General features: G+C 43.8%; 1 protein-coding gene across 23 annotated transcripts in view; it reads left to right on the forward strand.

Moving 5' to 3' along the window:
• The window catches only part of LOC118385851 (microtubule-associated protein 2-like), a 170,954-nt gene that overhangs the window by 117,120 nt on the left and 26,724 nt on the right, over positions 1–27,110 (forward strand). For 15 of the 23 annotated variants that reach the window (XM_052522665.1, XM_052522666.1, XM_052522674.1 and 12 more), the window contains 9 exons: positions 933–1,019; positions 2,635–2,712; positions 4,373–4,594; positions 8,902–9,207; positions 10,361–14,221; positions 15,139–15,399; positions 15,939–16,082; positions 24,949–25,010; positions 25,689–25,868. In XM_052522665.1, coding sequence (XP_052378625.1) covers positions 933–1,019; positions 2,635–2,712; positions 4,373–4,594; positions 8,902–9,207; positions 10,361–14,221; positions 15,139–15,399; positions 15,939–16,082; positions 24,949–25,010; positions 25,689–25,868 — 5,201 coding nt within the window. Of the gene's footprint in view, positions 1–932; positions 1,020–2,634; positions 2,713–4,372; positions 4,595–8,898; positions 9,208–10,103; positions 10,200–10,360; positions 14,222–15,138; positions 15,400–15,938; positions 16,083–24,948; positions 25,011–25,688; positions 25,869–27,110 lie in introns of those variants that run through there. The other 8 variants (XM_052522679.1, XM_052522686.1, XM_052522675.1 and 5 more) reach the window with 7 other exon arrangements.

Genomic DNA, 27,110 nt, shown 5'->3' on the forward strand with positions numbered 1-27,110 from the left:
ACTCCTGGTTGGGAACCACTGCTATAGAAGGAAAAATACAGCCGACCAGCGCTAGCTAACATTAAAACTGAAATCCTTAATGGTGAAAGAACCACGTCGGTTTGCATTAATTACAACAACAAAGACATTCCCGCAAACAATGAATACTGTTGATTTCCCTTGGACATCATTGCACGTGCGTTAGAACAGCATTATTTGACGTTCCACCAGAGCTCCCCACTTTTGCTTCGTCAACAAAAACATTTTATGTTAGGACAAATAATGACAGTTTTTAAACCTCGAATACACTACTGCTGTGTAGGAAAATTCTCAGCAACAAAATAGTGATCAAATGAAGATCCTACATCTTTAGGTCTAATGGGTAAAGATATCATCTAGATAAAATTGTTTCTGACCAGTGGAGGGTATCTGGGTCGTATTCATTAGTGCACACCGTAGCAAAACATTTTGCAACGAAAAAAGAAACATGCTTCCTTTGCTTTCGTTTGGTTCATAGTTAGTACGACGCTGGGAAGACCACACAATTGTTGGCTCAAAGTTATCTGCCAATCACAGGCCCAGGCCCAAGACCATTTCTGATTGGCCAGTAGTTGTGGCTGCTGTCTTCCTGCCTGAAGCTGTGTTTCCATGGTGATTTCTGCAGTTGGAACGCTGCCAATGCTCCAAGTATAGATTGAAGTATAGATTTGTATTTTTTTGGTTCTCTGCATATTAAACAAGTGTCTTTCTGTCTATCTAAGGCTATCATTAAATGCATTATCAATCAATAAGGACAGACCTTAAGTTCATATTTAATTTACACACTATGATTGACAAGATATGGTTGGTTTAGACATGTCACTGACATCTCTGTGTGTGTGTGTGTGTGTGTGTGTGTGTGTGTGTGTGTGTGTGTGTGTGTGTGTGTGTGTGTGTGTGTGTGTGTGTCACAGAGCAAGTGTCTGCGCGGATCGTGCAGGAGGTGACAGCCGAGGCAGTGGCAGTACTGAAGGGAGAACAGGAGACAAGACTGACCTCAGGTACGCACACACACACACACACACACACACACACACACACACACACACACACACACACACACACACACACACACACACACACACACACACACACACACACACACACACACACACACACACACACACACAGGTCCCAGTTGGGATTATGGTTCATTGTTTAGCTAGCTACTGTATATGTCTAAACAAACAACTCTGCTATGCAAGTAACCATTTCACTGTACCATGTACACCTTCTGTAGCCTGTGCATGTGACAAATAAACGTAGATTGTATTTGATATAGTGTGTGTTTACCAGAGACAGTAATGTGAAAAACAACATGACCTGCACCAAAGTCAGATTTGGATATAGGCCAAGGACTAGATAACATTTCATTTTTACTATACATTTTTGCTACTACTTTCACCACTTTTTGTCTTGAACTCTTTACACACACACACACACACACACACACACACACACACACACACACACACACACACACACACACACACACACACACACACACACACACACACACACACACACACACACACACACACGCACACACACACACACACACGCACACACACACGCACACACACACACACACGCACGCACACACGCACGCACACACGCACGCACGCACGCACGCACGCACACACACACACTTTCTTGACATGTCCCGGCCTTCCCCACCCCTCCAGAGGAAGCATAGCGATTCTGAGTGTGAAACAAGAGGTCCTTTTGGCAGATGTCAGTGGACAGAAATGGTGCTGTTGGTGGTATGCGTGTAGGGGTTAGAGAGCTGTGTCAGGTCCGGACAGCTGTCAGAGTAGATCTACCATGGTGGTAGTGCTGGGTGAGTAAGCCCAGAGCAGAGCATATCCCAGATCAGCCCTCTGGAGGCCACATAACAACACTGACCCTCAACATGCCTCTCTCTATCCCCGGATGCGACGTCTGTCTGTCAGCACATCTATGCCATCATACATCTATGGAGGGTTAGTGTGTGAGCCAGCCTTGACATCACTGAAGGGAAGGTTGTAAGGACTATGCTGTTTTTTAATTATTCTGAATTGCTTTAAATGGGCTGGCTGTTATAAGGATGCCTGTAATGTACTTGTATTACTACTGTTAGCTCATTTACTATTACAGTTCAACATTTCCATCAGATAATGCTCATTGGAGGAATTACGCAGCAAAAAACAGCCATTATAGTATTTATTGACATCTTTACTATTTACAGTGACTTTCAGAGGAGCTTTAAAGGATTAACCAGAGAGAGAGCCATATATAGGGGGAGGGAGAGGGAGAGGTAGGGAGAGAGAGAGAGAGGTAGGGAGAGAGAGAATGCGGTAGAGAGAGAGAGGTGTAGAGAAACAGAGAGAGACACCAGGCTTCATCAGCTACTACCTCGACGCAGACATGCACAGATACACACACACACTATCTGTGCTTTTACACCTGCATTGTTTGCTGTTTGGGGTTTTAGGCTGGGTTTCTGTACAGCACTTTGAGATATCAGCTGATGTACGAAGGGCTATATAAATACATTTGATTTGATTTTGATTTGATTTTATCTGTTTCCAAACGTCAATCCCTATACATTGTCTCCCTCTGTCTGGTTTTCTGTAGTTGAAGACACGGTGAACCTGCCTCCCTCCCCTCCTCCCTCACCTGCTGCTGAACACTGCTTTGGACCCCTGGATCAAGGTAAGGTCCTGAGAGAGAGATGAGGGAGAGAGAGATAGAGGGAGATAGAGAGATAGAGAGAGAGAGAGAGAGAGAGAGATGTGCTATCATCATGAGTGAATGTGAAGTGGAGTTGTATTTGACCGTGCTGAGACGAGTTGGAACCCCATTCCACTGCCCCATTGGAGGATATTGTATATGTCACCTTCAGAAGAACCAATCACAGAGGCTCCCTACCTGGGTCATATGGTTACACAGAAAAAGGAAACCAAACACAGGAAGTGTTTCTTAGACATTCATTCTCTTTGAACAGAAGTCCTCTCCCTTCTCCTCATTTTCCTTTTTACCCTGGATTTAGAAATGCTTTCACCTTAATCACTTCTTAACCTCAATCCCTCCATCCACCAGCCCATACTCCTTCATCCGCCCCTTTCCCTGACCATTCGTCTTGGAATGCCTAGTGCATGACCTTCGCATGACCTCACCCATCTTCACTCTTCCTCACCCCCCACCGGCATCCTTCCTCTCCCCTGACTTTCATCATCCACCCCTCCTGTCCTTGCAGATATAACTCTGGTAGCCTGTTTGCCTTCCTAACCTCTCTTGTTTCCACTTATGTGTATTTGTCTTTATTCTTCTGTCCTGTGTTTAAGCATGTCTTCTTGTTAGTTTTTCCTTGTTCTCTGCCCATGCTTGTTTGTCTTCCTGGTTTGTTTCTGATCGTGCCTGACCTGATCTGTGTTTGTTTAGTCTGACTGCAGTGGACATGTGACCTATGACAGAGATTGTGGGAGGGGCCTGCCATCCTCAGACAGACTGGTGGTTGAATTTACATGGTAGCTACATAGCTTCCTGATGTTCAGAAAATGGAAACTCCCTCTGTTCCTATCTTATTACGTAGAAATCTCCCTTATATTTAAATATCTTTATCAATTCCTATAGAAATTGAAGTAAGTTTATAAAAGAACACCTTGGCACCACTGTTTTACTCGGGGCAGTTAGTAAATACCTCAGCCAGCAAGCAAAGTTGTCTGCCCACTGGCAGCACTACAGCACTGCTCAACAGCACTGCAGCAGTTGGCCCAATAACACGAGCTTTCAATGGATGTCATTGTTACATTGCTTTACATCACGGTCACTGTTAAATTGTTCTGAATATGTGGTCCCATCTTCTCTCTGGTTATGGCAGACCCCAAACTCAGTCACTTTCAGTTGCTGGTCACTGTCCTTGTGTCTTTGTCTTGTTGCTTCTCTCTCTCTCTCTCTCTCTCTCTCTCTCTCTCTCTCTCTCTCTCTCTCTCTCTCTTCCATCCTTTGTCTTAGTTTTCCCTTGTTCTCTCAATCTTTTTTTTCTCTTTATCTCTACTACTTTCTCTTCCTCGCTTGCAGTCTCTCTCTTTCTCCCCAACACCAAGTCCCTCTATACCCCCTTTTCCATCCCTCCCTACCTCCCTGTGTGTTTCTCTGTGTGTGTCCAGATTTCCCCTGCAGTATGTTCTTCTCCTGTGTGTCTGTTGTTTGTCCCTCTACCTCCCTCCCCTTTCCCTTCCTCAATTTCTTTCCCTCCCTGTCTGTTTCTCTGTGAGTCTTTCCCTCTCCCTCTCCCTGTCTGTCTCTCTCTCTGTGTGTGTCCAGATTTCCCCTGCAGTACGTTCTTCTCCTGTGTGTCTGTTGTTTGTAGATGTAGGGGATGAGGAGGAGGAGGCCTGCCCTCTCCACCACTTCCAAAATTCTCGGGAGAGGTGCAAGTTCCTCGCCCCCTCCATCTCTGTGTCTATGCCCGAGGATGACCCCTACCACTCTGACGAGGAATACTATGATCACCCCTTGTTCAGCCCTGAGTGGGATCGCTCGGTCTCCTCTCGGCCCTCAGTGCCGGCCGCTGCCTTTAGACAGATCCAAGGTGAACCACGCATGGTTCCTCTACGTACGCCATTCTTTCTTCCCTTCTTCCTCCTACCTTCCTCTTTCTCCCTCTCTTTTACCCCCGATCCCCCTTTTCTGTGGTTCGACCAATAACTTCCGTCTTTCCGTCCGTCCGTCCGTCCGTCCGTGTGTTTGTTTGTGTCCCTGTGGTGTCAATTAGTTCAAAGAATCTGAGCACTTTCATGTTTTGTGATGTTTAGATGATCTAGTTTGTTGTGATTTATCTCAACCAAAGCCATTTGTTCACTGTTGTCGACTTTGCCTCCGGAAGCATCCCATCACTTATCAAAGTGATCCGACGAATATAAACATAACTGATTTAATTTTTAATTTGAACACAAATTTGCCTGAGAAAATTAAATTCTTAAACCTACATGTGCATACTTGCAAGGATGTATATCATAAAATGTTTATGCATACAGGTAAAAAATAATGCCATATGCAAATCACTTAAACAGAGTGGCATGCAGGTGCAGGACTTGATGTGGTCCAAATGGCTTGCAGCAATATACAGAGGTGCATGAACTAAGACTTGTTCCATGCACATGTTTTCCTCTCTGCCAGTCTGTGACATCTTCATGCCATGTGTTATGTCTCTGTCTGTCATCACTCCATCAAAGACAAACTCATCCCTGAGCCCTCCCTTCTCATGTGTTCCATCACCCGCTCACACACACACGCACACACACACACACACACACACACACACACACACACACACACACACAGGAGGATATCAAAGGGAGGATATCAAAGGGTCTCTAGCCACCGCCTGGCCTCCACCCCAAATGACAGCCTTTTCTCTATATAGTGGACTGCTTTTGACCTATGGGCCCTGGTCAAAATTATTCCACTAAATAGGGAATAAAGTGCCATTTGGGACAATAAACTTTGGGCTTGGAGACGTCAAACATAGGGGTGTGTGCTGCTCTATACGGTGATGCAGGATATTTCATAGCTTTTTAGCTAAGACTGTCTGTGTGGGAGTCGGGCGTAAACAACCAACGACAGCTCAATTACTACACCCTGCCGAGTTAATGACCTCACAACTCCCTCTCCACACACACACACACACACACACACACACACACACACACACACACACACACACACACACACACACACACACACACACACACACACACACACACACACACACACACACACACACACACACACACACACACACACACACACGTTGTAGATCACCGGATCCACAGGATCACACACATGCTCTCAGAGGACACACAGCACACACACTCTCAATACGCTCTCTCACGACTTCAAAGGCTTATAGTATTAGTCGACAAAGACAAGTCCTTAGCACCTCATCAAGGCTGAAGTTAATGTTTTCTGTAGTAGGCTGGATGAAGGGGCTCCATGTACCACAAATATCGGAGGGATTCGGAAGGCGGCTTGGTCCCCTGCAATTTTACACTTTTCAAACATCTGAAACAGCTTTTTGAAATATAGGGCCATAATTAATATGCTTAATTCTATGTAAAAAATATGTGTATTTTTCTGCATATCCAAGCATATCTCTTGAGCTATCTGTATCCTCCTGACTGCAGTTAAATATGCTTCTCTGCATCTGCTAAAATCTGGGTAAAAGATTAAAAGGAATGTAAGACTTATTCATTACATTTAGCTATTGCTTGCTTTTCTAAAGTTTGCCAACAGGCATCCTAGCTAAGATAGTTAGACAAGTTAGAAAAACTAACTTGGGGCTCCCGAGTGGCGCAGCGGTCTAAGGCACAACATCTTTGTGCTGGAGGCGTCACTACAGACCCTGGTTCAGTTGTATCACAACTGGCTGTGATCGGGAGTCCCATAGGGCGGCGCACAATTGGCCCAGCTTCGTCCGGGTTAGGGGAGGCTTCGGCCGGGGTAGGCCATCATTGTAAAATAAGAATTTGTTCTTAACTGGCTTGCCTAGTAAAATAAAAACTTGATTGATAGCATGAAATGGCTTCTTGGTAGCTAGTTGGGAGATTGGGAACCTATGTGGGCTAGCTAAAACCAACTTCATAAAATTGCTATGTTTCTAGTATTATTACAGAGCAACAACGCCTCTATGTCTCCAGCTTGCAGACTGTATAAAGGCGTCCGCATGTTTCAGTTCGGCTGGTGCCTAGCCGAGCTCAGCTAGCTGAACTGAACGAGTCTCGTACTCTCTTAAAAGACCTTTGCTTGAAAAACGAATAAAAGGCAGCAAAAGTTCTGTTTGTCTGTTTTGAGACACCATAGCCAGTATACACTTCTTAAAAATACAATTAATCTAAGATAATTAATGACAGATTTCTTAGAGGTTTGACGTTTTTGCCATGGAGAGCTTAGTCACGCAATTTTGCATCTGTCTGGGATGTTTGGTGCAGTATTTTCCAAGTAAAAAAATGTACGAGGCCGAGTCACCTCTCGTTGATTGACAATATGCACTTCATTGAAAAAACCCTACTATTGGCCAAATCGCCAACAAGGGGGCGTAGTCTTCGGCTACCGACAGGCTTGCCTCAAGAAAAACATGTGTGTGCCCGAACAGCCATAAACACTCTTGCCAAAGTCCAAAACGAAGAAAAACGTCACAAAATGTCATCATAATATACTGTATGCACTAACTGTTCCAAACTGTTTTGGCCGAGAAGCGTGCGGACGCCATCAGGCATCGGTCCTCCTCTCTATATCCTCTCCCTGTGCAGAGAGTGCCCCTGCTGTGATGTGACCTAGCAGGCTGTACACTGCTGCCACATCCAGTCACTGCCCTGCTCTATAGACACACACAGACACACAGCAGCCCAGCCGCCTGGCGTAATATAAAACCCTGAGCACTGTGCCGCATGGCGAGGGCAGGCGTAACGCTGCTGCATAAAGCCTGTTGGGTTGAGCAGCATCTTTCTGCCTCTAAGCAGGATTTCAGAATCTCAATTTGCAACTCATAGTCAACATGACAGCTTAGGAGTTAGGAGCAGAGGCACCCACGGCCCAGAGTTAAAGAAATCAATCGCACATCACTGTGCAGAGCATCCTCCGCATGCAGAACAGTACTGCAGCGCTGTATACTGTAGCCCCTTAATCCACAGGGAATGGATTAGGAAGACGAAATAGAATTATCAAACTGCAGGTGTGTGTGCAGATCACATGATGTGAGGATATGCTTGTTGGGGATCTGTTTCGTAACTTCAAATGGTTTGGGTTTGGAGGATGATTACTGATCCAGGGCTGATCCTAGAACAGTGATAAAGGACATGTTCTCCTTGGAGCCACTGTCTGTCTCTGCCTCTGCATACACTATACTATCTAGAACCTAAAAGTTTTTTTTAGCTGTGGCCATAGGAGAATCCTTTGAAGAACCTGTTTTGGTTCCAGGTAGAACCTTTTTTGATTCCTTGTAGAACCCTTTCCACAGAGGGTTCTACATGGAAACAAAAAAGTTTCTACATGAAACCAAAACGGGTTTTAACTGGAAATAAAATGGTGTTCTTATGGGGACAGCCGAAGAACCCTTTTGGAACATAGTGCCCACACCCCACTATCCATCACATGGATCAACTCAGGTTATGGTTTCAGAACTTGGATGCGGTGAGAGTAAGATTTCTGATATATTTATGTGGCTCTTCTTTCAACTGACAATGGGAAGGCCAAGTCCACTTAATGTAGAATGTACTGTATGTATAGCTACAGTGCACAACTTTGCTTGCAAAAGACTGTTATGGTGTATCACGCATGCATTTTGTTACAGATAAAGGTATGTTTGAATGGAAATAGCCTGATGTGGTGTGTCGGCATGGTGCGTGTGTGACAGAGAGAGACAAACTATGGCCATTGTGTGCATTTTGATAACATCGATCCACAGCAGATTTTACAGACAGGTGAGGTGAGGGTTCTTTTATAGCCTGACGAAAACCTTTGGGTTCACGCTGTCACATTTGCACTCAATAAAACTACAAGAATATTCAACAGTGTGCTGGACCAGTATCTAATCTTTCTTTCAGGATGATTTTATATCTTTAATATAAAGAAAAGCCTCTGCATGCTTAAACTCTATGATCCAAAACATCCCATACAGTCCAAACCCAAACAAACCACATGACCGGGGGAGAAACGTCACTCACTCATACGCTACAACATCTGTGACCAGTGCATCTATCTCTGTCTACAATAGATTCTATACAGTATACCGTGAGCCACCTTTACAGAGCTGAAAGTGTCCCACCGATTTGACCTATGTAACCCAAGTCTGTGTTGCCCACCCGTAGTCTTGATGTCTACTTCTTTTATACAAAGTAGAGACCGTCGAGGCTCTTACAGACACATTCGAGGAGGAGGAGGAGGAGGAAGAGGTGTTGGAGGAGGAGATGGAAGGGGCAGCAGCAGAAATCGCAGCAGCTCTTGAGGAGCTGTGGAGTGGGGATGAGCCTGAGCTGGACAGCCCCCCAGCCGAGCCCTTAGAGCAGGCAGAGGCCATAGGCGAGGCCCATACTGTGCCACCCATACAGGCCGAGGCAGCTAGTGCCGCCCCAGAAGGCCCTAACGGGAGGGTGGAGGAGGAGGAGGTGGCAGAGGCTGAGGGGGAGGAGGAGAGTCCTGAGGAAGGTGTGTCTGTCTGTCCTCTCTCTCCTCTCCCAGGCTGCATGTTATTGTATTGTGTGTAGACAATAATATAATTTAGGCTTTAAGGGAATCCCCCGCTACGCTCTGCTGAAGGCTGGAGCCATGTTTTAAATCGTTCTTCCTGATTCCTCCTTTTTGCTTTCTCTTTGCTTTTGTTTTCAGTTTTTAGCTGCAATTTTTGAGGCCGGGCTTTTCGTGACTGTGTTAATGAAATGTCACCGATCCTCCCAACCAAGCTTTCCCTTCTCTGATGCTACTTACCGATGTATTGATGTCTCATTGGTGTTAACTCATTGCTCAGTGTCTTTCTGCCAGTGATGTTTGCCATTAAAATGCCTCATTTATATAGCATGTAAATCACTCATTCTCTATTGAATTCAGCTGTGTTTCGTAATAATATCAATATCAAGTGTTTTTATTGCCATTTCACTGGTTTTCATATTTTAGATATTGTGTCAATAGTGTTATTCTGTCATTTTTCCTATTGTTGAAATATATTTATGTCTTAGTTGATCTTAATAACATTATACTTGAAATAAAATGAGAACTTATACAACTTATTCTAGGAAAATTTGATGATAGATGATTGTCCATTGTCCTCAAATGTAATAGTTGAATATGTAATCAAAAATCAGCAATCAGGGTGTAAAGCAGACATTTAGCTAAATGCAAATCATTAGGATTTCTCCATAAAGCCTGGAAATAATGACAGAAAGGCTATTATTTTACCCTTTATTAGATATGTAAAGTTGTCAATTCCATTTCTCATTGCTCGGTTCTTCTCATCCATCAACGCCATGGCTGCCTGCACATTCCGGTTCCGTCATTCCGGTTCCATAACGTTCCGTCACGTTCCATGCCATTGTTTCGTCCATCAGTGAGTGGGTTCCGCCTCATGGGTTCCGCCTCATGGGTTCCGCCTCATGCTCCTGTCCTGCCTCAGTGATGCGCGATGCTCTTTGTATTGTGCTACAGTAAGTCATAACAGGCTTTGAGCCTGGAGCAGTGCTTTGCCTGTGTCTGTGATAGTATGGCTGGCCCTGGTTAAAATGGCTGACCTAAAACAAAGTAGCCTACCTTTAATAGCTGAATGTTGAAGCAAAACCAAACAAACTATTAAAGATTTAACTTACAGCCTTGAAGATGGACACGGACAAACCAGACAGCGAGAGGAGTGGATCCCTCAGCCCAGACTTCACTGAACAAGAGAGTCCAGCTTTCCTCAGCAGGGACCACACAGCAGCACCCCTGATCCCCAAAACGGACATGGCTTCCCCTTCCCCTTCTCTGTCCCCTTTACCTTCAAACAGCCAGAGCCAAGCCAAAGAGCTTAGCAAAATGTCTATACTGGATGAACCTAAAACAGTCTCAGAGAAGCAGCCGTCAGTGGAGGTTCTTGAGTCCAGTAACCTCACGTCGGATTCAGGGTCTGGGTTCACTACAGCTGGAGACCAAGGTCAAGGACAAGATGTGCCATCTGACTCTAACAAAGACAAATCGGGCATGTCAGCTTATTTCGAGACTTCGGCCCTGAAGCCAGATGAGGGATCCAAGGGGGTTCAAGCAGAAGGTTATTATGAACTGAGCACCGCAGGAGAAGAGAAGGTCTTAGGGAGCAGTTCCCCAACAGTTCCGTCACCCCTTGAGATCAACTACAGCATGCTGGCACAAACACAGTCAGTGGAAGAGAAATCAGACACGATGGGAGATCAAAAGGAGACCTTACCGGCCCTGGACAGGAGTAACGAATGTAGGCTGTCTCCTGGGAAGCTGGCCCTGGATCAAAGAAGCTACTCTCTCAACATAACGATTGGATCAATGGATCCCAGTGGTCATGGACGACCTAGAAACTTCTCCCCACTGGCCACGGATATCATGTCTTTTACCAGCGGCAGTCTGGAGGAGTCTGCCAACTATCTCCCAGTCACCATCCCATCTGTGGAGAAGGAGCCACCACCCTTCCGTCCCCTGATCCTGGAGACGGCAGCCTCAGTCACGTCCGACTCTTCATCTCCTCCCCACAACACAGCAACAGAGACCCCCGGTGAAAAGACCAGCCCCCAGGGGTCAGAGTCCCCAGAATCTCCCTTCCCACCCAAATACTACTACAAAAACGGGACAGTCATGGCTCCTGACCTACCTGAAATGCTGGACCTTGCGGGCAGCAGGTCGAGACTGGCTTCTGAGAACACTGACCCTGAGATCATGAGGAGGAAGTCTGTCCCTGTGGACGCCCAAGTCCTTGGCAGCGACTCCCTGGCTAACCTGGTTCTGGGGGACCAGAGTCAGAACCAGAGTCTTGCCAAGAGTGAGAGCCAGCTGGAGGAGTTGGGTTACTGTGTGTTCAGTGAGTACTCAGGGCCCATGCCTTCCCCTGCTGACCTCCATAGTCCCATTGACTCCCCGCCCCAGCGCTTTACCCCTATGGCTCTGGAGGAAAAGATGGCGGAGGAGAAACTGAAAATCGATGCCAGAGACAAACTAGCCGAAGACGACAAGACCAGTCAGTTAGCTGAGAGCGCCGGTTCCAAAGAAAAAGAAGAAACCAAACAAATGGGACAGGAGGATTCAGCTTCAGAGGAAAAAGACAACAAAAAGATCAGCCATGAAAATGCTTCCATGGAAAACCAAAAAGACAAACCAGCTTCAGCTGTGAAGTCAGCCGAGTCCTTTGTAACTCCTACAGTGACGGTTACCCTGGAAGAGGAGGAGAAGCTAGGAGACAACGGACCCGAGACAGATGCTGAGATGGCTGCCTATGAGAGGCAGATCCGCCGGCTGGAGATGGAGGACAGGCCCCTGAGCATGGAGGAGGAGCGGGAGCTGCAGGAGCTCAGGGAGAAGGTGAAGGACAAGTTCCTGGTGCACCAGGAGGCATACGAGGAGGTGGATGCTGAAGACGTCTACCAACTGACTGGAGTTGCCAAGGACAGGATCGGCAGGCCCGTTAGGCCCTCCCCAGCCTCCTCTGTGGAGAGTACCACAGAAGAAGACAATGTTTCAGTTACGGAGACAGAGAAACCTAAACAGACGGAAGGTCAGACAACACCAAAGAAGGTTGACATCATGGGATTGTCTCCATCTGTGTCAGTTGGTGGTTCGAGCACCACAGAAGAGGACAAGGTTTTAGTTACGGAGACAGAGAAACCTAAGCAGACAGGAGGTCAGACAACACCAACAAAGCTTGACGTCATGGCAACGTCTCCATCTGTGTCAGGTGATGGTGTGAGCACCACAGAAGAAGATACAGTTCCTGTTATGGAGACAGAGAAACCTAAACAGAATGGAGGTCAGACAACGCCAACGAAGGTTGACATCATGGTAACTTCTCCATCTGTGTCAGGTGATGGTGTGAGCACCACAGAAGAAGAAAATATTCCAGTTATGGAAATAGAGAAACCTAAACAGACGGGAGGTCAGACAACGCCAACCAAGGTTGACATCATGGTAACTTCTCCATCTGTGTCAGGTGATGGTGTGAGCACCACAGAAGAAGAAAATATTCCAGTTATGGAAATAGAGAAACCTAAACAGACGGGAGGTCAGACAACGCCAACCAAGGTTGACATCATGGTTACTTCTCCATCTGTGTCAGGTGATTGTGTGAGCACCACAGAAGAAGAAAAGGTTCCAGTTATGGAAATAGAGAAACCTAAACAGACGGGAGGTCAGACCACACCAACCAAGGTTGACATCATGGTGACTTCTCCATCTGTGTCAGGTGATTGTGTGAGCACCACAGAAGAAGACAAGGTTCCAGTTACGGAAATAGAGAAACCTAAACAGACAGGAGGTCAGACCACACCAACCAAGGTTGACATCATGGTGACTTCTCCATCTGTGTCAGGTGATTGTGTGAGCACCACAGAAGAAGACAAGGTTCCAGTTACGGAAATAGAGAAACCTAAACAAACAGGAGGTCAGACCACACCAACCAAGGTTGACATCATGGTGACTTCTCCATCTGTGTCAGGTGATGGTGTGAGCACCACAGAAGAAGACAAGATTTCAGTTATGGAGACAGAGAAACCTAAACAGACGGGAGGTCAGACAACACCAACAAAGCTTGACGTCATGGTGACGTCTCCCTCTGTGTCAGGTGGTGGTGTGAGCACCACAGAAGAAGAAAAGGTTTCAGTTACGGAAATAGAGAAACCTAAACAGAATGGAGGTCAGACCACACCAACCAAGGTTGACATCATGGTGACTTCTCCATCTGTGTCATGTGATGGTGTGAGCACCACAGAAGAAGAAAAGGTTTCAGTTACGGAAATAGAGAAACCTAAACAGAATGGAGGTCAGACAACGCCAACAAAGATTGACGTCATGACGACGTCTCCATCTGTGTCAGGTGGTGGTGTGAGCACCACAGAAGAAGACAATGAGAAAGTTAGCAAAGAGGAGCTGAAGGAGCAGGTTGTAGAGGTCAAAGAGAGGACCATGGAAGAAAATAAAAAGGTAGAGGGGGAGGAGGAGGATACAGAGCAGGCAGTGGAACCAGATGAAATCATGATAAAGATAAAACCATCAATGCCTGTAGAGAAAGAAGAGAAGGTTGAGAAGGATAGAATGACAAACAAGGAGGAAGAGGAGGAGGAAGATTGTGAAGTTCTGGCAGGGGCAGGAGCAGCGTTGATTGATGTTCCAGAACCCAGAGCTGCCATAGAGTCAGTGGTGACTGTAGAAGATGACTTCATCACTGTAGTCCAGACCATCGACGAGGGTGAGGAGCCAGGACACAGTGTGCGTTTTTCCGCTCCGCCCGAGCCTGAGACACCAGAGGAGGAGGAGGAGGAGTCCCAGGAGGTGGAGATCATGGAGGCAGCTAGTCTAGAGGAGGTGGGGGATGTCTCAGAGGAGGTCCTTGAGAAGGAGGTGCAGGCCTCCCCAGAGAAGGAGGTGCAGTTGGAGACCGAGGGACAGACAGAGAGCTACGACAGAGACGAGACCACCATGGACGACTCCATCCTAGACAGCTCTTGGGTCGATACTCAAGGTGAGATTTCTCTCTGTTATAATCCAATAATACATGTTTCAATGACAGATAAATTACATGTTTAATGACCACAAATAATAATATAATCAGTGGTTAGAGAAATGCAATAGTATAGTCAATATGTGACCGTCTCGATTCGGTCCAATGTAGCAACATTTGTAATGGTGTTTTTTTTACATTGGATAAAACTAGAGACTCAGAGCTATTCTGCTTTGAAAGTTGATACATTTGTTACCTCACTTTAAAAAAAATGGCCCGTTAATGTTTTGGTACACCTACTGGAGAGCTCTTCTTTGTCTACACCCATTTAGCATCGTTCACACATCTTAAGCCGTAGCCCCTCCCATGTCCTTTAAGGATGCACATTTTAGGAAACAACCAAAGATTTCAAGACTAAAAGTGGTGAATGTAGTAGCAAAAAGTAGTCTTAAAAATACACTTTATCTAGTCCTTGGCCTATATCCTAATCTGATATCTTAGTCATGTTGTTCTTCACATTACCATCTGTAGTAAACACAAACTATATAAAAAATACATGATTTTAGGCCTCCCGAGGAGGTGCAGCGGTCCAAGGCACTGCATCTACAGACCTGGGTTCGATCCCAGGCTGTATCACGACCGGCCATGATTGGCCCAGTGTCGTCTGAGTTACGGGAGGGTTTGGCCGGGGGGAGGCTTTACTTGGCTCATCGCACCCAAGAAATGCCTCTTCTTTGAAGTAGGGAGATGGGATAAACGCTTAGTTTCTTGAAATATATGGATCTGATACCTGTTCATGTTTATTACAATATTTTCACAGTGGAGACTTACACATCAACACTGTTTTATCCAATTTATGAGTGTTATGGCCATATTTTGTGTTGTTTCCATAGTACTACTGCATGATGATGACCTTACCATGTCTGTTTTGTACCTAGATCTCTCCACTGTAGATGTGGATGATGACATGAGCATGGCTGCCGAGCAGATCGAGCCCCTGAGAGCCGACCGGGTCCCAGTCCCACCAGTCAAGAAGTACAAGACTCTCCAGCAGCAGAAGCAGGAAAAGCAGCCAGTGAAGCCCAAGGCTAAAAGTGGGCGTGTGAGGGGGCGCGAGGGGTGCGTCTCCACCCCTGAACGGAAACCCGTCCGCAAGGAGACTGTCTGTATCCCCAGGGAAGACATCAAGAAGAAAAAAGGTTCAGAACTACAGTATCTCTCCAAATCATTTTGTTACTCTATTTATTTTATTTTTGTAAATGATTTGTAGTTATACATTATTAATTGACAGATTATTAAATTCTCTTTGATTTGAAGTGGTGTAGATCTCCATTCAGTTTGTTACTCTAGAGAGCCAGATTCCCAGATACTTCAGTGGAGAATCTCGATTTAAATAGCTTTATAGTCCAGGACAAGGCTGGATATGTGTCTGGGAAACCAATAATTAAAAACATTTCTATATAGTTCTTTGTAGTTATATATTATTAATTGACAGATTTTGTTATTCTCTTTCATTGTAATTGTCAAATATTATCATCTTTAAAAGCCTTTAAGATCTCAGAAGAATGTTAACTGGCATTCAGAGAGCCTTCCTTGGTGGGTGTCTGTACTACCAAACCTTTGTGCCACACTATGTCCTTTTCTCTCTTTCACTATCTCTCACTCTTCTTTCTGATGCTACTTGTACATTCGTCATTTTTTTCTCTTTGACTATGTGTCTACCTCATCCTTCTCCTAGCCGTGAACAAGAAGACTGATCTGACTAAGAAAGCAGAGACGCGCTCCTCTCCATCCCGGAAGAGTGTGTTAAAGCCTACTGCGGTCCGACACCCAAGTCCCGCCCAGCCCCAACCCCACCCCTGTGCTAGGAGGAAACCTACAGGTGACCAACCACTCCTGGGTTTCGTCCCAAATGGCACCCTATTCTCTATAGGGCCTGTAGGGCACGGTCAAAAGTAGCTCACTAATTAGGAAATAGTGTGCCATTTGGAATGTCCCGCTGGCTGGGCCAGGGAGGCTTCTGCAATGTGGCTGCAAATATCAACATTCTCATCTCATCAATAAATCAAATGTATTAATGAAGCCATTTTTCCATCAGCAGTTTCACAAAGTACTTGACATTAGCCTCATCCTTACAGTTGTTTGAAGCTTCTATTTTTGTTACATTTTGCTAAATGATTTTGTTTATCTAAACATTTTTATTCTGTCTCATTTGTTAGTTAATTTGTCATGTTCAGTGTTTGCATTTTATTAGAATAAACTCATTTGTTATACATTTTTCATTTGACTTCATTTTTCAAATGTGCTTGTTGTGAACAGTCAGTCGCTCAACTTTTTGGATTTCATTTATTATTTGCTATTTACTTTGAATTGCATCTTTCTTCTCCTCAGCTCCCATGTTCATTCTGGGTTTCTCTTTTCTGGGAGATGGTTTGTTTGGTAATGTAATGTTACTGCTTCAGAGCTACAGTTGAAGTTGGAAGTTTACATACACTTAGGTTGGAGTCATTAAAACTCCTTTTTCAACTAATCCTCAAATTTCTTGTTAACAAACTATAGTTTTTGCAACTCGGTTAGGACATCTACTTTGTGTATGACACAAGTCATTTTTCCAACAATTGTTTACAGACAGATTATTTCACTTATAATTCACTGTATCACAATTCCAGTGGGTCAGAAGTTTACATACACTATGTTGACTGTGCCTTTAAACAGCTTCGGGAAAATGATGTCATGGCTTTAGAAGCTTCTGATAGGCTAATTGACATCATTTGAGTCAATTTTAGGTGTACCTGTGGATGTATTTCAAGGCCTACCTTCAAACTCAGTGTCTGCTTGATATCACGGGAACATCAAAAGAAATCAGCCAAGACCTCAGAAAAAAAATTGTAGACCTCCACAAGTCTGGTTCATCCTTGGGAGCTATTTCCAAACGCCTAAAGGTACGAACAACAACAACTGTACAAACAACAGTACGCAAGTATAAACACCATGGGACCACACAGCCGTCATACCGTTCAGGAAGGAGACACGTTCTGTCTCCTGGAGATGAATGTACCTTTGTGTGAAAAGTGCAAATCAATCCCAGAACAACAGCAAAGGACCTTGTGAAGATGCTGGAGGAAACAGGTACAAAAGTATCTATATCCACAGTTAAACGAGTCCTATGTCGACATAACCTGAAAGGCCGCTCAGCAAGGAAGAAGCCACTGCTCCAAAACTGCCATAAAAAAGCCAGACTACGGTTTGCAACTGCACATGGGGACAAAGATTGTACTTTTTGGAGAAATTTCCTCTGGTCTGATGAATCAAAAATAGAACTGTTTGGCCATAATGACCATTGTTATGTTTGGAGGAAAAAGGGGGAGGTTTGCAAGCCGAAGAACACCATCCCAACCTTGAAGCATGGGGGTGGCAGCATCATGTTGTGGGGGTGCTTTGCTGCAGGAGGGACTGGTGCACTTCACAAAATAGATGGCATTATGAGGAGGAAAATTATGTGGATATATTAAAGCAACATCTCAAGACATCAATCAGGAAGTAAAAGCTTGGTCGCAAATGAGTCTTCCAAATGGACAATGACCCCAAGCATACTTCCAAAGTTGTGGCAAAATGGCATAAGGACAACAAGTCAAGGTACTGTAGTGGCCATCATAAAGCCCTGACCTCAATCCTATAGAGAACTTGTGGGCAGAACTGAAAAAGTGTGTGCGAACAAGGAGGCCTACAAACCTGACTGTTACACCAGCTCTGTCAGGAGGAATGGGCCAGAATTCACCCAACTTATTGTGGGTAGCTTGTGGAAGGCTAACCGAAACGTTTGGCCCAAGTTAAACAATTTAAAGGCAATGCTACCAAATACTAATTGAGTATATAAACGTCTGACCCACTGGGAATGTGATGAAAGAAATAAAAGCTGAAATAAATCATTCTCTCTACTATTATTCTGACATTTCACATTCTTAAAATAAATTGGGGATCCTAACTGACCTAAGACAATACATTTATACTAGGATTGAATGTCAGGAATTGGGAAAAATGTAGTTTAAATGTATTTGGTGTATGTACACTTCTGACTTCAACTGTTTGTGTACATTTTTCTCTCTTTCTCTCTGTATTTAACAGATTCTCCATCTCTTACCCTCTCGCCTAACTTTATCGGTCTCTTTTTAACCTTTGTAATGATTGCAACTTGTTTGCTGTGAAAGAACTACAGTGAAATAAGTGTGTTCTCCCAGCATTTCCCCAGAGCAGGACAGTATTAGTCCCAAATGGCACCATATTCCCTATATAGTGCACTACTTTTGACCAGAGCCCCTAGTGAACAGGGTGCCATATAGGATGTAACCACAGCCTCTTAAACTTACACCTGAAAACTGTAGTGGTTGCCAATCAACTGGTAGTTCGGCAGCTCTCAGATATTGGTGTACCGCATCTGACAGAGATCTTCCACAACATAGATATTCACTGAGTGTACAAAACATTAGGAACAGTTGAGTTGCTCCCCGTTTGCCCTCAGAACAGCCTTACTTCGTCGGGGCTTGGACTCTACCAGGTGCCGGAAAAGCTTTACACAGGGATGCTGGCCCTGACTCCAGTGCTTCTCACAGTTGTGACAAGTTTTCTGGATGTCCTTTGGGTGGTGGACCATTCTTAATACACACAAGGATACTGTTGTGTTTGAAAAACCCAGCCACGTTGCAGTTCTTGACACACTCAAACCGGTGCACCTGGCACTTACTACCATAAGGGTGGCTACTTTGAAGAATCTAAAATCTAAAATATATTTGTTTGACATTTTTTTTTGCTTACTACATGATTCCATATGTGTTATTTCATAGTGCTGATGTCTCCACTATTATTCTACAATGTAGAAAATAGTAAAAATAAAGAAAAACCCTTGAATGAGTAGGTGTGTCCAAACTTTTGTAACTCTAAGTCGCTCTCTACTATTCCATAATCTTTCTAAATTGCTGCATTGCCATAATTAAATCGTTCAGGGGGTGAGATAGAGGGTGGGATGGGAGGTGCACTTATGTAGTGCAAAATATTATATTCTCTATGATTTTCTTCCAAAGCATTGGAGAAAGGCCTTTTCTCTAGCAGCTTGAATAGGGTCTCAGCCAATTCCCTCATTGTATACAGTAATACAGTGTAATTATACAGTACTGTACCCGATTTAGGGCTAAATTACCTCTCACAAAGTTTTCCTTAGTTGTTGACAGAAGACAGGAACTGGAACATGTTTTGATACACACACTGTTCAGTGTAAAATTATTTATTTTTAAATAAACTGTCCAATAGTTTGTCAGTTAGATTGTGTTTGTACAGGCTGTGGAGTGGGTGGCGTGCTTCAGCCACAGCTATTGTGTGCGTGTGGGAGAGTTTTGTTGTGTTGCTGTCATTCTGTTGTAATGTTTAAAGGAGTAGTTTTCTTTTTTTACAACCAGATATCTATTTGTATGTTATAGAAATGTCCAGACATCTTTTATGTGATTTCACATGATTTTGAGAGACGTACCCTTAAACAGGAAATCACTTCCTCAAAAACACCTGAACAAAATCTGTCATTTTAGAAACGGCAAAGCTCTCAGTATAGTGATGCCGGTCTTTAGACGTTTTACACATGAAATTGTGTCATTTCGAACTTTATCCACCATGTTTTATTTGTATTTTTAAACGGGTAGATCAGCTTTAATATGAATATTCTTTGCTATATATATTATTTTTAATATATTAGTTTCCCTTAAACATAATTGGACAACAATAGACTTCAACTTCCAGCTTAAACATACTAAATTCATTTTATGGACACAGTATATTTTACCTTAGTTATCTTTTTAAAAAAATATATTTTTTGTTATTTTTAGGCCCACCTTTCAGCTCCCCTCAACCCCTCCCATCTATTTCTGAATAACATCCCGTTTCTATTAGCCATATATTTTTCAACTGTGTTGTGATGTTTCACAAAAGTCCTGAACCTTTCTATTCTCATAGTTTCTACAGATTGTAAATTAAAGATGAAATGTTTTGCTAAGAGTATTATTATATTATTGATAGTTTGACTATGACTTTTCAAATCACCCAGCAGTGCTAATTGCAGATTTAGCTCCAGGTAAAGGTTGTAATTCTTCAGCCATTCCTGAACCTCCGACCAAAAACAAGCTACATAACAAGTGTTCTAATGATTCTGTCTCTTAGGATGGTTGTATCCCCCGTGTATACAGTGGCAAGAAAAAGTATGTGAACCCTTTGGAATTACCTGGATTTCTGCATAAATTGGTCATACAATTTGATCTGATCTTCATCTAAGTCACAACAATAGGCAAACACATTGTCCTTAAACTAATAACACACAAATTATTGTATTTTTCTTGTCTTTATTTTATAAATAATTTAAACATTCACAGTGTACGTTGGAAAAAGTATGTGAACCCCTAAGCTAATGACTTTTCCAAAAGCTAATTGGAGTCAGGAGTCAGCTAACCTGGAGTCCAATCAATGAGGAGATTGAAGATGTTGGTTAGAGCTTCCCCACCCTATAAAAAACACTCACAAAATGTGAGTTTGTTATTCACAAGACGCATTGCCTGCTGTGGACTATGCCTCAAACAAAAGAGATCTCAGAAAACCTAAGATTAAGAATTATTTGACTAGCATAAACCTGGAAAGGGTTACAAAAGTATCTTTAAAAGCCTTGATGTTCATCAGTCCACGGTAAGACAAATTGTCTATAAATGGAGAAAGTTCAGCACTGTTGCTACTCTCCCTAGGAGTGGCCGTACTGCAAAGATTTACATTTACATTTACATGTAAGTCATTTAGCAGACGCTCTTATCCAGAGCGACTTACAAATTGGTGCATTCACCTTATGACATCCAGTAGAACAGCCACTTTACAATAGTGCATCTAAATCTTTTAAGGGGGGTGAGAAGGATTACTTTATCCTATCCTAGGTATTCCTTAAAGAGGTGGGGTTTCAGGTGTCTCCGGAAGGTGGTGATTGACTCCGCTGTCCTGGCGTCGTGAGGGAGTTTGTTCCACCATTGGGGGGCCAGCGCAGCGAACAGTTTTGACTGGGCTGAGCGGGAACTGTACTTCCTCAGTGGTAGGGAGGCGAGCAGGCCAGAGGTGGATGAACGCAGTGCCCTTGTTTGGGTGTAGGGCCTGATCAGAGCCTGGAGGTACTGAGGTGCCGTTCCCCTCACAGCTCCGTAGGCAAGCACCATGGTCTTGTAGTGGATGCGAGCTTCAACTGGAAGCCAGTGGAGAGAGCGGAGGAGCGGGGTGACGTGAGAGAACTTGGGAAGGTTGAACACCAGACGGGCTGCGGCATTCTGGATGTGTTGTAGGGGTTTAATGGCACAGGCAGGGAGCCCAGCCAACAGCGAGTTGCAGTAATCCAGACGGGAGATGACAAGTGCCTGGATTAGGACCTGCGCCGCTTCCTGTGTGAGGCAGGGTCGTACTCTGCGGATGTTGTAGAGCATGAACCTACAGGAACGGGCCACCGCCTTGATGTTAGTTGAGAACGACAGGGTGTTGTCCAGGATCACGCCAAGGTTCTTAGCGCTCTGGGAGGAGGACACAATGGAGTTGTCAACCGTGATGGCGAGATCATGGAACGGGCAGTCCTTCCCCGGGAGGAAGAGGAGCTCCGTCTTGCCGAGGTTCAGCTTGAGGTGGTGATCCGTCATCCACACTGATATGTCTGCCAGACATGCAGAGATGCGATTCGCCACCTGGTCATCAGAAGGGGGAAAGGAGAAGATTAATTGTGTGTCGTCTGCATAGCAATGATAGGAGAGACCATGTGAGGTTATGACAGAGCCAAGTGACTTGGTGTATAGCGAGAATAGGAGAGGGCCTAGAACAGAGCCCTGGGGGACACCAGTGGTGAGAGCGCGTGGTGAGGAGACAGATTCTCGCCACGCCACCTGGTAGGAGCGACCTGTCAGGTAGGACGCAATCCAAGCGTGGGCCGCGCCGGAGATGCCCAACTCGGAGAGGGTGGAGAGGAGGATCTGATGGTTCACAGTATCGAAGGCAGCCGATAGGTCTAGAAGGATGAGAGCAGAGGAGAGAGAGTTAGCTTTAGCAGTGAGGAGCGCCTCCGTGATACAGAGAAGAGCAGTCTCAGTTGAATGACTAGTCTTGAAACCTGACTGATTTGGATCAAGAAGGTCATTCTGAGAGAGATAGCGGGAGAGCTGGCCAAGGACGGCAAGAGCAAGAGCACAGAGCATAATGCTCAATGAGGTTAAGAAGAATCCTAGAGTGTCAGCTAAAGACTTACAGAAATCTCTGGAACATGCTAACATATCTGCTGATGAGTCTACGATACGTAAAACACTGAACAAGATTGGTGGTCATGGGAGGACACCCCGGAAGAAGTCACTGCTGTCCAAAAAAACAATGCTGCACGTCTGAAGTTTGCAAAAGAGCACCTGGATATTCCACAGCGCTACTGGCTAAATATTCTGTGGACAGATTAAATTAAAGTTGAGTTGTTTGGAAGGAACATACAGCACTATGTGTGGAGAAAAAAAGGCACAGCACACCAACATCAAAACCTCATCCCAAATGTAAAGTATGGTGAAGGGAGCATCATGGTTTGGGGCTGCTTTGCTGCCTCAGGGCCTGGACAGCTTGCTATCATCGATGGAAAAATGAATTTCCTAGTTTATCAAGACATTTTGCAGAAGAATGTAAGGTTATCTGTCTGCGAAGTTGGGTGATGCAACAGCACAACGACCCAGAACAGGGAAGTAAATCAACAACAAAATGGCTTCAACAGAATAAAATTCTTCTGGAGTTGCCCAATCAGAGTCCTGACCTCAACCCGATTGAGATGCTATGGCATGATCTCAAGAGAGCTGTTCACACCAGACATCCCAAGAACATTGCTGAACTGAAACAGATTTGTAAACATTTACATTACATTTACATTTAAGTCATTTAGCAGACGCTCTTATCCAGAGCGACTTACAAATTGGGAATGGTCCAAAATTCCTCTTGACCTGCAGAAAACTTTTGGTTGAGGTTATTGCTGCCAAAGGAGGGTCAAACAGTTATTAAATCCAAGGGTTCACATAATTTTTGCACTGTGAATGTTTACACGGTGTGTTCAATAAAGACATGAAAACATATAATTGTTTGTGTGTTATAAGTTTAAGCAGACTGTGTTTGTCTACTGTTAACTTAGATGAAGATAGGATTACATTTTATGACCAATTTATGCAGAAATCCACAAACTTTTCTTGCCACTGTATAACATTCTATTGTTTGCAAGAATTCTATATAAATCATTTAAATTGTAAAACTGAATTTTGACTCCAGCGTCGTTCAGTGTATCTGTTCATAAACCATGTGCCATGGAATGGGTACATCGAAAATCTCTTCCCAACTATTTAGCTGTATGGCACAGCTGTCAATGTTTGGTCCTTAAATGAAACTGGTATATTTTTTATTTAGCACAATTTTCTTTAACCAAATTTGGTCTTTAATGCAGGGCCGTCAGACAAGTCCCTTAACTTCTCCCCTTCCACTTGCCTCTTCCATTTTTGGAGTAATGCTGCAATTAATAGGTTATAATTTTGAATAGAGCAGACATTTCCATATATTTTTGTTAGCTGCATGTGTGACGTAACTCTACCAGTCCTATTTATAATAGGACTGGTAGAGTTTATATAATATAAATTATATAATAATTTATTTAAAACCAATTTAAAAAAACTTTCCCAAAATATATATATATTTTTTAACCAATTAGTATATTTGAGTTTAACCATATTTGCTCTAATATTTGTTCTGTCTTTTCTGGTGGCTAACACTTATCTGTAATGTTTTATTTTGTTTTGAGTAACTCCAGACGTTCCCCATATCCAGCTGTTCCATTCTCTGTGTTGCCTGCTGCTACAGGTAACTGCCAAAATAAAGGAAACACTAACACAAAGTGTCTTGATATTGCGTTGGGCCACCACGAGTCGCCAGAACAGCTTCAATGCATTTTGGTATAGATTCTACATGTGTCTGTAACTTCCTGTGTGGAAGCACCCCATGCTTTCAATATACTTTGTATCCCTTATTTACTCCAGTGTTTCCTTTATTTTGGCATTTACCTGTAGAATGAACGCTGGAGTCGCAACAACATTGAATATAACATTGCAGATAAAGTTCGGAATGACAAAATTCCATGTGTACAACATATAAAGACCTGGATCACTATACTGAGAGCTTTGAGGTTTAAAAAAAACATATTTAGGTGTTTTTGGAGCCCTTGTTCAAGTTTTTTCAGGGCTGCAATACTACACAACGAGGATGAGGAAGTGATTTGTTGTTTGGGGAAAGTTTCTATAACATGTCATTTACATAAAAAAAATGAAATTTGGTTGTTACAATGAAAAGCTAACTTTTCAGTCACATGTCTGACTGTAGACCGTCTCTGTATTTCTCTCTCACTCTCCTCTGTCCTTCCCTCTTCTCTCTCTTTCCTTTTCTCTCTCTCTCTCTCTCTCTCTCTCTCTCTCTCTCTCTGTCTCTCTCTCTCTCCCTCCCCTCCTACTTCTCACTGTCTCCCTCTCTCCTCTTCTCTCTCGTATCCTCTCTCTCCTCTTCTCTCTCTCTCTCCCTCTCTCCTCTTCTCTCTCTCTCTCCCTCTCTCCTCTTCTCTCTCGTATCCTCTCTCTCCTCTTCTCTCTCTCTCTCTCTCTCCTTCTCTCTCCTCTTCTCTCACCTCCTCTCTTCAGTGGGTGTACCAGAAGGTCGTCGGCCCCTCAGTGTAGCTAGACAGTCTCGGGACAGAGCCTCAGTAAGTACAGCACACTCATCATAATAACGTCATGTTCAATCGAGTACATGTAGTAGGCTCCCTGTTTGACTCAAACTTCAAAATGACACAAACCATTATTTGCCATTAATATCTATTGGGCATAACATAATCCGAAATACAACCAAAACAAACTACAAATGCATCCAACAAGTTTGTAGAGTCACAAGCTTGATGTAGTCATTGTGTGCTAGGAAAATGGGACCAATACTAAACTTTTGACTAAATGTTATACACTATCAGTGAATTTGTCCAAATACTTATGAAACCTTCAAATGGGGGGACTAAATACATAAAGTGCATTCACTTCTAAACGGTAAAATGCCTTCAAATTTAAGGTGACATTCTGTACTGTCGCTTCATTGAAAACATTTGATGTGACATCCAACATGCTGGAGTATAGAGCCAAATTTAAAGGTTTAGCTTCACTGTCCAAATAAATATGTAGGGGAGTGTATGTGTAAATCTGGTTGGTTTTCAACAACATGTCATCTTTTGGTTCCACTTTCATTGTTTTTTGTCCTCTGATGACTTCTGTGGTTTGCAGCCTATGTTTCTCACCCATCTCTCACACACATATCCCCCCTCTCTCACCCATCTCTCACACACATATCCCCCCTCTCTCACCCATCTCTTCCCATCTGTCTGTCTGTAACTCAGTCACCACCATTAACAAAGATCCCCACCTGTAAAACGCGAGCCCTCCAGCCCCCCCGCCCTAACTCGTCCTGCTCCTCCCACACTAAAAAGAACTTGCTGGGGGAGGTGGAGCTTGATAGGCCCCGCCCCTCCTCAGGTGGGCCTCGTGACTCTACCACACTACCCAGACTGATATACCTGGTAAGGTTAGCATATGGCCCTGAACTGATCAACTGATCTTACATATGTAAATGAATACAATAATATATAACAATAAACAATATACAGTCCCTTCAAATACTATTCATACCCCTTGATTTATTCAAATTCTGTTTTCTTAAAGCCTGAATTCAAAATGGTTTAAATAAATTATTTTGTCTCAACCATCTACACACAATACCCCATAATGACAAAGTGAAAACATGTTTTTAGAAATTGTAGTAAATGTATTGAAATTGAAAGATACAGATATCTAATTTACGTAAGGATTCAGACCCCTTTGCTATGACACTTGCTATGACACATCCTTGAGATGTCGCTACAACTTGATTGGAGTCGACCTGGGTCTAATTTAAATGTTTTGACATACTTTTTTTGGACAAAGAAACACACCTGTCTATGTAAGGTCCAAAAGTTGACAGTGGATGTCAGAGCAGAAACTATAGCATGAAGTCCAAGGAACTGTCCGTAGATCTCAAAGATAGAATTGGGATGAGGCATACATATATCTGGGGAAGGGTATCCTTTTTTAATAGAGCAGTGGTCACCAACCGGTCGATCGAGATAGACTGGTCCATCTCCAAGGCATTCCTAGTCGAAACAGACATTAATGTGGAAAACCTAACCTTGTGTTCCTATTTATGATTTTTTCTTCACGTTGTTGGCAGTAGGTGCACTTGATTCAGCAGCCCTGGTGCCAGGAAGGCAAAGTGCTCCCATTTTGAACCATTTTAAATGTCTGATGGTAGAACTTCACCTACCTGACAGGCCCGCAGAGCAAATCAAGTGCACCTGTAGGCCTACAGCTGGCCAATCAGATAGCTCAGATCACTGTGTCTGCACAGTTTCCTCGAGCCATAGACTGTAAAAATAAGCTTTGAACGCACAGCAAAGTTGATACTGTGAGATTTCACAACATTTGAAACCACGACTAGAGAGACTCAATGAATACAGCAAAGAGCTGCTGGTTTTATAAGTAAGTTCATGTTTAAATTGTTACTAAGCCATAAAATGTGTGTTCTCCCTAATTCCACTCGCACTACAACCAGCTGCAATGAATGAGCATAGCAAAGTGTTCCGATAAGCTTGCTTCATTATTATTATTAGCGGCTTGTGTCTTTCTTAATATTGAGGAATATCTCACTTTCTCTGGTCATAGGAGGAACAAAATGAATTGTTGCATGAGGCAGAAATAATGCAGTGCGACTTGAGTTTTGCCATCAG

This window comes from Oncorhynchus keta, chromosome 7 (genome assembly GCF_023373465.1).
Source record: "Oncorhynchus keta strain PuntledgeMale-10-30-2019 chromosome 7, Oket_V2, whole genome shotgun sequence".
Classification (NCBI taxonomy): domain Eukaryota; kingdom Metazoa; phylum Chordata; class Actinopteri; order Salmoniformes; family Salmonidae; genus Oncorhynchus; species Oncorhynchus keta.